General features: G+C 35.7%; 2 protein-coding genes across 2 annotated transcripts; one reads left to right on the plus strand and one right to left on the minus strand.

Moving 5' to 3' along the window:
* The first annotated feature begins 6850 nt into the window (after positions 1-6850).
* Positions 6851-9444, plus strand: LOC9305039 (growth-regulating factor 2). Its single transcript, XM_021019839.1, has 4 exons — positions 6851-7521; positions 7624-7836; positions 8171-8522; positions 8602-9444. Exons 1-4 carry the CDS (start codon positions 7101-7103, stop codon positions 9251-9253), a joined length of 1638 nt encoding a protein of 545 aa, XP_020875498.1. The 5' UTR covers positions 6851-7100; the 3' UTR covers positions 9254-9444.
* A 987-nt stretch (positions 9445-10431) lies between these two features.
* Positions 10432-11690, minus strand: LOC9303006 (basic leucine zipper 63). Its single transcript, XM_021019827.1, has one exon. The coding sequence runs from the start codon at positions 11632-11634 to the stop codon at positions 10777-10779; it is 858 nt and encodes a 285-aa protein (XP_020875486.1). The 5' UTR covers positions 11635-11690; the 3' UTR covers positions 10432-10776.
* Positions 11691-13880: the final 2190 nt, after the last annotated feature.

Genomic DNA, 13880 nt, shown 5'->3' on the forward strand with positions numbered 1-13880 from the left:
TAATATCGAAGACTTAATCAAATAAATATACCGGTATCACTGGTCATCACACAATTCACGTCTATATTTTATATATTTTGATCCATGAAATAGTATAGTGATACAATTTCGTATAACCATTTCGTTATTTCTTTGTATACTATCAAGAAGTGTAAAATATTCTGATATTTTATGATTAAAAAAAAGTCTGCATCCCTTTCCCAGAAATGCCTTGGTTGCATAGATAATTGGTTTTATTATCTTTAGTTTTTGTTTATTGCCATTGGTTTTGTAAGCAGGGGATATAGGTCGAAACCTATGCGAGAGAGGAGACTAAGAAACGTACAAAAGGTAGCCCGCAAAAATTAATGTAAAAACAATGTATTAGGAGCTAACCTGTTTCTTTTTCTAACAACCATTGATATTACAAAAAAAAGTAAATTCTTTTTTTTTTTTAACTTGCTATAACTCAGAATCTAGTTAATAATATTACAGAATCGTAAATTTATGAAAATTTTAGAATATGAAAAATGGAGCTCAAAAGAAAATCTGACATAATTATCAAATCTGCAAAATGAAAATTTGAATTATGTTTTTAGTTAATTTTGCAGAACTACAAAACGTCTGATTCTAATTTCTAAAAAAAAACAAGGAAAAAACCTAGCGTGATATCACTTTAATCTTTCAGTTATTTCACAGAATCATATGGTTAGTGAAAACCCGAGAAATTGTTGTTTTGCCGTAATGTGTGTGTTGATATTAAACACAAACTTTAAGTAACTAAATTTCTTATTTTAACTACGTAATTTTATTTGGAATGATATTGATTTACATCATCGATGCATGCACACCACTTGTGACTTTTTGTGAGTTAGTTTCTTTTTAGGACATTTACGCAAAGCTTTAACTAACATATGCGTTTCTTGTTGGATGGTATTGGTAACACTCTTATCTTTTTCCATTGTTATTATATTCACTTTGCTCCACAAGCTACGTCAATATGCTAATTCACTAAAATTATGGTCAAAGCAAAAAACGCTTACTAAACCACATCAATCCAGCAATATTAATGAACAAAGGAAAAACAAAATCCAGCAAAATTACATCCACTTTTTACTTATATTGATTATTTTCCTCCCCAAAAAAAAAAAACTTATACAGATTACATATGTATCCGAAGATTCCGAACACATTAATCAATAACCGTTGATGTAATATCACTCAAGAATAAAATTGGCCCATCCGATATTTGTAACTTAAATCCTCGGGGAGACGACCAAGAAGATGGTCCAAAAATATCATTGGAACCACGTGAATCTTGATAAATATTTGGTACTCCACTCAATACTATTATTTATTATATGAATAGGACAATTCTTTTATTTGTTTCCTAGACTAAAAATCTCACTAAAAGCGTGAATTTATATTTATAATGGTATATAGTATATTGTTGGATTAAGCTTGAAGAAATAACTTGTGCGACAAGTTAGGAGAAGATAATATTAAATCTCTAGGTCTTATCTTGAAATATTGTTTAGGAGTTATCTAAACAATTCATAGTTTGATTAGGATAAGTCTTATAAACCTCTATATAAGAGTTACCTATGCGTGTGGTATACCTTAGAGTTGAGAGAGAGTTTTTTGTGAGAGATTTGAGATTGAGAGACATTGTGTGCTTTAGTTTTTGAGTTAGTTTTCTATAGCTTAATAAGAGAGTAATTCTTAAACTTTGTCTTCTTAATCTTTCTCTTTCGATTCTAGATTTGGTATCAGAGCGTTGCGATCTTCTTGGGAGCAATGGCGGAAGATGCACTGGTTCCGGTAGATCCAAAGAAAGGAGGAGGGTCTACATCTATTGTTTGTCCGATGCTAAACACTGCAAATTATACCGTATGGGCGTTAAGGATGAAGGCTGCCCTAAGATGTCATGAGGTATGGGAAGCTATTGAACCTGAAACAGAGGGAGAAGTAGTAGACAAAAAGAAGAACAACACGGCTATCGCGTTGTTGTTTCAGTCAATACCAGAGGCACTTGTTCTACAGATAGGCGATTTGGATTCTGCAAAAAAAGTTTGGGATGCTATAAAGTCGAGACATGTGGGAGCTGAACGAGTCAAAGAAGCACGTCTACAAACACTTATGACTAACTTTGACAAACTCAAGATGACTGATACAGAGAAAATAGATGAGTTCGCAGGAAAGATGGCAGAGATATCTTCAAAATCCGCTTCTCTTGGAGTAGAGATTGAGGAATCTAAGATGGTTAAGAAGTTTCTTAACAGTCTGCCTCCTAAGTTTATTCATATAGTGGCTTCATTAGAACAGGTATTAAACCTTAATACCACCACTTTTGAAGACATTATTGGAAGACTTAAAACGTACGAAGAGAGGATTGTTGTTGCAGAGAATGCACCAGAAGATCAATCAAAACTCATGTATGCGAATTCAGAAACTCAAAACATACGAGAATACACAAACAGAGGACGTGGTGGTCGCTTTAACAGAGGAAGAGGAAGAGGACGACAAAACACGATAAGAGACACTTCACGCATTACGTGTTTCCGATGTGACAAGTTAGGCCACTTCGCCTTTGACTGCCCTGATCGTCTCTTAAAGCTACAAGAGGTTCAAGAATTAGCCACTAATAATACTCAGGATGCCGATGAGCTCATGATGCATGAGATTGTTTTTCTTAATGAAAAACGATGCATACCAAGCAAGTTTGAGACAAACACAGGAGAAGAGAACATATGGTACCTTGACAATGGTGCAAGCAACCACATGACAGGAGACAAGAGGTACTTTGGGAAAATTGATGAATCAGTCACAGGGAAAGTGAGATTTGGAGATGACTCTCGAGTCGATATAAAAGGGAAAGGGTCAATCTCACTTATTGACATGAATGGTGAACCTAGAGTCATGACAGATGTGTATTATATTCCAGATTTAAAGAGCAACATCATCAGTTTAGGACAGGCAACAGAAGCAGGCTGTGATATTAGATTAAAGGGAGGATATCTTACAATGAGAGATGCAAAAGGGAAACTACTTGCAAAAGCACCAAGATCAAAAAATAGATTATACAAAGTGTGTATGGATTTTCATGACAATGCATGTTTGCACTTGTCATCCATTAGCGAGTCAAGCCGTTGGCATGCACGTTTTGGGCACATAAATTTGGAGACCATCAAATCTATGAAGCAGAGAGAGCTAGTTCAAGGATTACCACAGGTCACGTTTGAGAAAGAAATTTGCGACTCCTGTATCTTTGGGAAACAGGCAAGAAGAACCTTTCCGCAAGCCACTTCATACAGAGCCTCTAAGATCTTAGAACTAGTACATGGAGATTTATGTGGTCCAATAACACCAAGTACAGCTGCTGGGAATCGTTTTATCTTTGTTCTCATTGATGATCACTCACGCTATATGTGGACAATTTTACTAAAAGAGAAGAGTTCAGCATTTGAGAAATTCAAAAATTTCAAGAATCTTGTTGAGAAGGAAACAGGGGCTCAGATCAAGACCTTTAGAACAGATAGAGGAGGTGAATTTACTTCACATGAGTTCAATGAGTACTGTAAAAATGCGGGAATTCAGAGACATCTTACTGCACCATACTCACCACAACAAAATGGTGTGGTAGAACGCAGAAACAGAACTATGATGGAGATGACAAGGAGTATCTTGAAGCACATGAGAGTACCAAACTATCTCTGGGGAGAAGCAGTGAGACATTCAACGTATCTGTTAAATAGAGTAGCTACAAGAGCTCTAACGGATAAGACTCCATACGAAGTCTTTAAGAAGCAGAAACCACAGATCGATCATTTACGGATTTTTGGCTGCATCAGCTATGCAAAAGTTGACTCGCAGCTTCTAAAAAAACTAGATGACCGATCTAGGATGTTGGTTCACTTGGGAACAGAGCCCGGCTCAAAGGCATACAGATTACTTGATCCACAAACAAGAAGAATAGTTGTAAGTCGGGATGTGATATTTGATGAGTCTAAGGGATGGAATTGGAGAAAAAATCAATCTGAGCAAGAAGGAGATGGGAACTTTAATATTACACTTGGTGAATTTGGAAATCATGGCATCATAACTGGAGAAGAGACCAATAATAATGATGCAGAGCAGACAGGAACTGAGAACAATGATGAAAACGATGATGAGGAAGCAGAGAACCACGGATTTCTACCTGAAATTGCAGAGCAAGAGCAAGGAGATGAAGCTGTAGAAAATAATGCGCCAATACAGAGAAGGAGTCAGAGACAAATCAACAAGCCAAAGTACCTTGAGGACTATGTGCTACTTGCTGAAGAAGAAGGAGAAACACTTCTTTTGTGCCTAAATAATGAACCAAGAAATTTTATGGAGGCAAAGGGATCGAAAGAATGGCTTAACGCTTGTGAAGACGAGATCAATTCAATTGAGAAACACCAAACGTGGGATCTAGTTGATCTACCTATTGGAACAACACCTATTGGACTCAAATGGGTTTTTAAGCTGAAGAGAAACTCTGACGGAAGCATTAACAAACATAAAGCTCGCCTTGTTGCTAAAGGATATGTGCAACAATATGGGATTGATTTTGAGGAAGTATTTGCTCCAGTGGCACGAATTGAAACCATAAGGCTACTTGTAAATCTCGCAGCAGCAAACGGTTGGGAGATACATCACTTGGATGTGAAAACAGCATTCCTCCACGGAGAGCTTAAAGAAACTGTCTATGTCTCACAACCTGATGGATTCGAGAAGCAGGGGAGCGAAGAGAAGGTTTACAGACTCAACAAGGCATTGTATGGATTGAGACAAGCTCCAAGGGCTTGGAATAATAAGCTGAATCAAATTCTTGAAGAATTTCAGTTCAAAAAATGTTCAAAGGAGCCTACGGTCTATCGAAAAACAGAGAAAGAACACTCTCTTATCATCGCCGTTTATGTGGATGATCTCTTTGTCACAGGCACAGATAAGTCTATCATTTACAAATTTAAGAGGGAGATGGCTACTAAATTTGAAATGAGTGATCTTGGGAAGTTAACTTATTATCTTGGGATAGAAGTGACTCAATATGAAGGTAGAATTGTGCTAAGTCAGAGGAGGTATGCTCAAAGGATTCTAGAAGAAACAGGAATGTTAGACTGCAACCCGGTTCATATACCTATGGAAGTCGGACTTCAATTGTCAAAAGCTGAAAACGAGAAAGAGATTGATGCTACGGATTTTAGGAAAAAAGTAGGTTGTCTGCGATATCTAATTCACACAAGGCCTGATTTGTCATACTGTGTAGGTGTTTTGAGCAGGTATATGCCTAGTCCTAGAGAATCACATGGAGCTGCAATGAGACAATGTCTGAGATATTTAAAAAGGGACAACATCGCTTGGACTAGTTTTTGAGAAACAAGTAAAAGTACCGCGACTCTTTGGATATAGTGATAGCAGTTTGAGTATAGATCCTGACGATGGAAGGAGCACAACTGGCCATATTTTCTACTTAGGAGACGGCCCTATCTCTTGGTGTTCACAGAAACAAGACGTAGTGGCTCTATCCTCGTGTGAAGCAGAGTTTATGGCCGGGACTGAAGCGGCTAAACAAGCCATTTGGTTGCGGGATATACTCAGTGAGATTACGGGAACTGAAGCCAAGAAAGCTATCATTCGTATTGATAACAAGTCAGCAATTTCACTTACAAAGAATCCTGTCTTCCATGGGAGAAGCAAACACATAAAAAGAAGATTCCATTTCATCAGAGAGTGTGTCGAGAATGAAGAGATTGAAGTGGAGCACGTTCCTGGTGTTGAGCAGAAGGCTGATATCCTTACGAAGCCATTAGGGAAGATGAGATTCAAGGAAATGAGAGAGCTCATGGGAGTGCAAGATTTGGTGAAGAAGAGCTTCAAGCTTAAGGAGGAGATTGTTGGATTAAGCTTGAAGAAATAACTTGTGCGACAAGTTAGGAGAAGATAATATTAAATCTCTAGGTCTTATCTTGAAATATTGTTTAGGAGTTATCTAAACAATTCATAGTTTGATTAGGATAAGTCTTATAAACCTCTATATAAGAGTTACCTATGCGTGTGGTATACCTTAGAGTTGAGAGAGAGTTTTTTGTGAGAGATTTGAGATTGAGAGACATTGTGTGCTTTAGTTTTTGAGTTAGTTTTCTATAGCTTAATAAGAGAGTAATTCTTAAACTTTGTCTTCTTAATCTTTCTCTTTCGATTCTAGATATATATATTGCAAAAATCTCACTTAAAGTATACTCTTTGTTTTCTTCTGCAATTTCTGGTAAAAAAGTACTACAAATTACAAAATATAAATTCACCGCCTCTATGAATTAGGTGTATTACTCATAAGTAAAAAATGTTGCTTTAATTTATTTCTTAAACCATAAATATTTGTCCTTTTGAGCATTACCAAAATAATCTAATAACTCCACAGGTTACAGCTAGTTTCTCCCTTTTTTAAACAAAGTTACAGCTAGTTTTACCTATATGCACGTATATATATCACAAGAAAAGAAAATTACTAAAAACTAAAATAATAACCCTGATAAAGAAAATGCATACATATTGGGAAATATGTACTGCAAATAATACACAAATAGCCTACTTTTTCTTATAGAGAAACTACCACCATAATATACCTTAATCATATATATTTACTTAAATGATTTGGGACCATAATTTACAAAACTTGGGATATTTTAGATTTATCTTTTACTATTAATTTTAAACGAGGAACAATTTGGGAGCTAAGTTTGTACCTTTAAAGCAAGCATAAAAAAACTTTATAAAACAAAGAAGAAGAACTAAAAGCAAAATTAATGATGAAAAGCATTGGATAAATATGTTCTAACATGTCCGAGATCCGGATTGTGTTTTTAGGTACCATTCTTGTCTCCTCCCTAAGCTTCATCTCTCTCTATCCCAATTATTTTCATTTTTTATTTTTAAAAGAAAACATTCAAGAATAAAAAAAACTTAGGCCTCGTTCTTCTCCCTCTGTCTCTCTCTTCTCTCTTCTTAGCTTTAGCTCAAGCTTTCTTCCTCCCATGGCAACTATCTCTCAAGTCATTATCTAACTTTTTTCTCTTTTTCTTTTTGTATTACTACTTCTTATGGATATTGGTGTTCATGTTCTTGGGTCGGTTACTAGTAATGAAAATGAGTCACTTGGTCTAAAAGAGCTTAGAGGAACTAAACAAGATAGATCCGGATTCAACGGTGAGGATTGCTTGCAACGAAGCCTGAAGCTAGCAAGAACAACAACAACTAAAGAGGAAGAAGAAAACTTGTCTTCTTCTTCTGCAGCTGCTTATTGCAAAACGATGTCGTTTCAGCAAGGCATTCCTCTTATGAGATCTGCTTCTCCTCTTTCCTCTGATTCTCGCCGGCAAGAACAAATGCTTAGCTTTTCAGATAAACCAGAAGCTCTTGATTTTAGTAAATATGTCGGTTTGGATAATAGCAGTAATAACAAGAGCTCTCCCTCGCCGTTTCTTCACCAGATTCCTCCACCTTCTTACTTTAGAAGCTCAGGTCTGAAAATGTCTTTTCTTGATTGAATTTTGGTGAAATGGGTTTTATGTAAAAATCTCAAATTTTGGTTTTAAGAAACACTTTTTTTATTGTGGAATGCAGGAGGATATGGTTCTGGTGGAATGATGATGAACATGAGCATGCAAGGGAACTTCACTGGTGTTAAAGGACCTTTTACATTGACTCAATGGGCTGAGCTAGAGCACCAGGCGTTGATCTATAAGTATATCACAGCCAATGTCCCTGTTCCTTCTAGTTTGCTCATCTCTATCAAGAAGTCTTTTTACCCTTATGGATCTTTGCCTCCTAGTTCTTGTAAGCTCCATTTCTTTATTAACACCGTTTCTAGTCGGATAACTTGCCAATGATGATCACGAGTTAAGTTTGTGAAAGTTTTGGGATTTTGATCAACATTTTTTTGTTGTGTGGTTGCTTAATCCAAGAATTTAGATTTTAGCTAGTCTTTGATGTCGTTTTGGTGCTAAATCCTTTCATAACATTGCTCATAGGGTTCTTTAAATTAATGTCACTTTGGTTGAAAAGTCTTTACAACGTCATTGATTGCTTTTAGGGTTTTTCAAGATTTGTGTGTTTGAGTGGATTTTGTTAGAAATGGCTTAATGAGTGTTTAATCTTTGGTTTTGTGCAGTCGGATGGGGAACTTTCCATCTCGGTTTCGCAGGCAGTAACATGGATCCTGAGCCAGGGAGATGCCGTAGAACAGATGGGAAGAAATGGCGGTGCTCAAGAGACGCTGTTCCTGATCAGAAATATTGTGAAAGACACATCAACAGAGGCCGTCATCGTTCAAGAAAGCCTGTGGAAGTCCAATCTGGCCAAAACCAAACCGCCGCTGCTGCATCCAAAGCGGTTGCAACACCGCAACAGCCTGTGATCACTGGTAATACTAACAGGAGCAATGCCCGTGCATCAAGTAACCGCAGCCTCGCCATCGGAAGTCAATATATCAATCCTTCCACAGATTCTCTACCTAACAACAGGTGAAGGCATACATATTTTCATACTCTGCATATTCATTGCTTCATGTTCATATCTCATTTACTGATTCTTGCAAAACAGAGTTCGAAATCCTCAAGGAGTTTCGATATATCCTTCCACCGTCAGTTTACAACCCAAGGAATCTCCGGTTATTCAGCAGAAACACAGAAACAACAACAACAACAACAACCCTTTTGAGTTTGGACACATATCCTCTGATTCGTTACTTAACCCGAATTCCGCCAAGACCTATGGATCATCGTACCTTGATTTTAGCAGCAACCAGGACAAACATTCAGTGAATCACAATCACAATTCTTGGCCTGAAGAGCTGAAATCAGATTGGACACAGCTTTCAATGTCCATTCCAATAGCATCATCATCTCCGTCCTCCGCACACAACAACAACAACACTGGTCAAGACACAACCACACTCTCACCTCTCAGGCTATCCCGCGAGCTTGACCTATCGATCCAAACCGAGGAAACAACACTCGAGCCTGCTGTCAAAAAGGTGAATACTTGGATACCAATCTCATGGGGAAACTCCTTAGGAGGTCCTCTAGGTGAAGTACTAAACAGTACAACGAATAGTCCAACATTGGGATCTTCTCCTACAGGGGTTTTGCAAAAGTCAACATTTTGTTCACTCTCTAACAACAGCTCCGTAAGCAGCCCCATTGCAGAGAACAACAACAGAAACAATGGAGATTACTTTCATTACACAACCTGAAAACTGAAACTAAGTCCTGCGGCGGGAACAAAAAAAACGCTCTGTTTTTTTCTCTTTTCATTATGTTCTGTTGCGTTTAAAGCTTAAAGAGGAAATTAGAAAATCGTTGTTCTGCTGATTCTTTCTCCGTTTCCAATTTCTGAATCTTGATCTGTTTGATAATCACTTCATATAAGGACAATCTTGACTGATTCTAATTGATCTACATCTAGAAGAAGAAGAAAAAAAACTTTGATTCAAAACTAGGGTTATCTAGCTCTTTCATCAAGGAGAAGCTATTAGGGTTATAACAAACATGGACTTGAGGACCAAAACTATTGTTGGGCTTTCTGATCCAAAACTTGATTTGGGCCGAGATGGTTAATGAACTAACATGATTAACTAGTTAGAATAAGATTTATGATGGATGTACAGTAAAACTAATATAAATTAATAATATTGGGACTATGATATTTTATTAATTTATATTGGTATTAATTTATCTATATTTATTAATTTATAGAAAGTTTTGTTTCAATTGTGAAAACTTCTTTTTAAAAAATACGAGTTAAAGCAATGTGATCTAAATAAAATTAATATTTTGGATGTTATAAATTTTATAGTTTTAGCCTTAAACACTTAATATTTCGAAGAAAAAATAATTTATTTTAACAATGAATAACAACGATTATAGAATTCACATATACAAACGATATACATAAATTAAAATTCAGAAATAGTGACATCCATTGTTGTATTTTAAAAACTTATACGGGTATTAAAACAAATATTATACATATTCAAAATTTGAAAACTTACAAAAATTTTTACCTATTTTTATGAAAAATTCTAAAACTATTATATATATATATATGTGCAAATTTATATGATTATTAATTTATGATATTATAAAGACTATATTTTTACATAGGGATTTCAAAAAATTTATTATCTTATTATTTTATCAAATTTGGTTAATTTTTACACTGGCCCGACTCGGAACCGACCAAATTTATTAATTTATCGTGTTTATTAATTTATCGAATATTAATTTATAGAGGTTCTACTGTATCTAGGTGATAAATACATTGTGATAGTGACATAGTGTTAACTGGTTTATTAGTAGTACTTTAATTTAATTTAATAATAAATATTTATTTTCAACAATAATGGGCCTTAAAGTATGATGTCAATGCGCATAAAGCCTTTCCACTAAGTAATAATGTAAATCATTGTATTACTTTATTAAACTCTTTTTAGTTATTTATCATACACGACTCACACGACAGTGGGAAAAAGAAAACCAAAATAAAAATCTCTTTTGTTTTTCTTCTTCTCTTAGAGTCACAGATAGAAAAAGGGAAAGTGGAAAGGAAAATTAGAAAACTATCATTTTCTCTTCCTAACCTTTCATTTCATTTACATAGAGAGATAGAGAGACACAGAGAGAGATTTTTTTGCTTTGATTTTTTTTTTGGGTATTGTTCTAAGTTTCTTGATATATATATATATATATATATTTTCTTAAATAATTTGATCGATCATTAAAGATGGGGGTGGTTTTGTTCAGTCATGATCATTCTCCGGTTATGTAGTTCCCATTGTTGCCGTTGTTGAAGCTGTCTTATGATCAGAATCCGACGCATCTCCGACAATCTCAACCGGAGAATCTCTTGTTCTGTCACGAGCCTGTTATTGTCGGAATTCACTCGTTGAAGCTGGTACAAAACTAACTGGAGCCGGTTCCCGAGCTCGCGGTTTTCTAAATCGAGCCGGTTTACTTGGTCCCGTAAGTTATCTATGTGACTTTGTTTACGCATCCTCGACCGTTTCGCTGATTCCCGGTTTGATTCCATCCTCTTCCTCTTCCGCTCGTCGGTCATCTCCGGTTGGATCAATTTTTTCCGGTTACGGTTATGCTCTCCCGAACCGAAATTTGAGATGGCTGTCAATTGTTTTGAGTCGTCCGAATCCGGTTCGTCTGCTTGAGAGCACGGTAGACCGTTTGATCTGTTGGCGTCATCAAAACTGGAATTAGTTTTGACGAAACCGGCACAAGAAACGTCAGAACCGGTTTTCATGTCATGAGAACCGGAATTAATTTTGACAGAACCAGTGTCGGATTCACCATCACAAGGACTCGGGACGGCCGGTTCAAGAAACATTTGGTCCACGGAAAAGAGATCAGAGCAGCCCCATTCCCAAGGAGTGAACCCGGTTTGGAAACCCGAGAATTGATTAACCAAACCCGGTTCCGAGAATGAGAAGGCCGGTACAGTGGACAACATAATTGCTAATATTTTTTCTAATAGAGAGATGAGAGAAATTAGAAGGGGAAAAGGGAAGAATTGCATTGTTGGAGCTTGATATTTATTAGCAAACCAGAGGGGTAGTTTGGTCATATTTGTAAAATACGATGTACGACCGTAAATTATACTGTATAAACAGCTTTTGAGTCATGTTGCACTATGGTGGGGTTAAAAACTTGAAAATTTTATTTGGTAGAGCCAACTTTTGTAAAAGCAGGAAATATTTTGTAGGGCACCAATAGCTTGTTTTGGGTCCATATAACCAAAAAATAAAATTTGAAATTTTTGTAACCAAATGTCTGTATAGCTTAGTGATGAAGAAAACAGTCCACATTTCACACGTTTTAAGAAATTCAAGAATGAGATATTTCTTTACACTCCTATAAAAAGTTTACTTTTCATATTGAAATTGAATACTTCATATAGTTTTCTCTGGAATTGCTTGGTAGAAGATTTAACCAAAAAAAAAAAATGTTGATACCAAATTCTATATATAGTCATCAAGAAAAAGAAAAAACATTCCACGAACATCTGTATCTCCCTGATCATAATTCCTTTTTAATTCTCTCGTATCAACATTTGTTTGTAATTGAGTACATGTCTCACCATTACTTGTAAATATATAAATTATAGTATATGATACTATCACTTCATATTTTCTTCAAATCCAGTTTTGTTGTCATATTTATTTTTAATTGTATGTGAACATATGCTGGTTATGATATTGACGGCCACAGTAGAGTAATTTTTGGTTCTTTATGTTTCACTGTTTAATCATCTTTCTTAAAGAGAAAGCCAATCTTTCTTTTAACACGGGATGGACACACTGGAGAGGGACTAGAATCATCATCTCAATCGGAAAAAAAAAAAAAAAAAAAAAAAGAGAATCTAAGGAACATACTTTCCAATTAACTGAACCAAACTGGTGCTATGAACCACATGGTGGTGGGCGAGTGGTTCTCGTTTGGTTGGAAGGATCGCCCTGTTGGTCTAGGCCCGGGATCGATCTTCTCCAGACGCAGTTTTGCTCTCTCACTCCTGTGGCCACCTGGGAATTTACATGCGGACTTGTTCAGGCGTCCCAGACCACCAGTTTATCAGGGGGCCCTTAAGTGGAGGCTTAAAAATCCCTGTGACGTGGGCTTAGGCCCAGTGAACTAGTCAGATCACTGTGTGGTCTGGATACTGGGTTATAAAAAAAACTGGTGCTCTGCATGAGAGATGAGACCAATGCTTTTTGTAAAAGAACCCTATAAGTTAACCTATGACCAAAAAGTAAGAGTATATATACTTGCTTGCTACACGGAAACATTTAATCTTTAGATTTCAAGTATATATCAAATGTATAGTATTTTTAGATTAATTTATACAAAATATATTGAAAAAAATAGAGGAATGTTTAAATTATTAATAAATCTTCAAAAATATATTATTTCGTAAATAGTGTTTAATTAAATTTCTTTTGTAAAAAAAAATTACAACAGAAAATAATGACAATATAGAAAATAAATTGATATTTTATCTTAATATTGAATTGTTTTCTCTTCGGTTAAAATGCTGCATCATTCATAATACATATTCATACCACGTTACACATATTTCGCTTAAGAACTTACCAAACTAAGAAAAAATGATTAATAAGAATGAAAAATGCGCCTAGACTTTAAATCACACAAGCCCAAGTACAAATTTCTGACTAAAAAATAAATTCATCCCAAAATATATTGTAACTATATTAAAGTTTAGAATAGCCTTTTTTTTTTTTTTAAGTTTAGAATAGCTTTACTTAGCTTATTTATGGTCAGAAAACAAAAATGTGGAGCAACGGCCACATGCATTTCAAATAGAATAAAGCAGAGAGGACAAAGACATATAATATATATATATATATATATATAATTGCATACTTATATACACGCAGCTTTATAATAGCCAGATTCATGTTTTGGTTCGGTCTCATGTGAAATCAACTTTAAATGTCCAGAAAAAAAGCTTCACGTCTTAGCTTTTCATATTATCCCGATTTCATTTTAATTGTCATCAATAAATAAATATTCCATTGCATATACGCAGAGATATGTTATTATGTGATTTTGCGCATCTTAAGTCACATATTGCATGTTTTTAGTGTACAGTAAAAAATCGAGTGGAGGGACCGGTCGTATCGCAGACCGGTCGATGAGCCAGGAGCCAAGTTTGTGCCCGGCTTGTGCCCGGCTTGTGAACCAGCTTTCAACATGGCTTATGGCCAGTACGTGATCATTTAAAACAAAAAATCGTTTTGTTTCAGGTTCTTGCGAGTTACAACAAAGTTATGTTCTGAGATAATCATTTACAGT

The sequence above is a fragment of the Arabidopsis lyrata genome (genome assembly GCF_000004255.2).
Source record: "Arabidopsis lyrata subsp. lyrata unplaced genomic scaffold ARALYscaffold_7, whole genome shotgun sequence".
NCBI lineage: Eukaryota > Viridiplantae > Streptophyta > Magnoliopsida > Brassicales > Brassicaceae > Arabidopsis > Arabidopsis lyrata.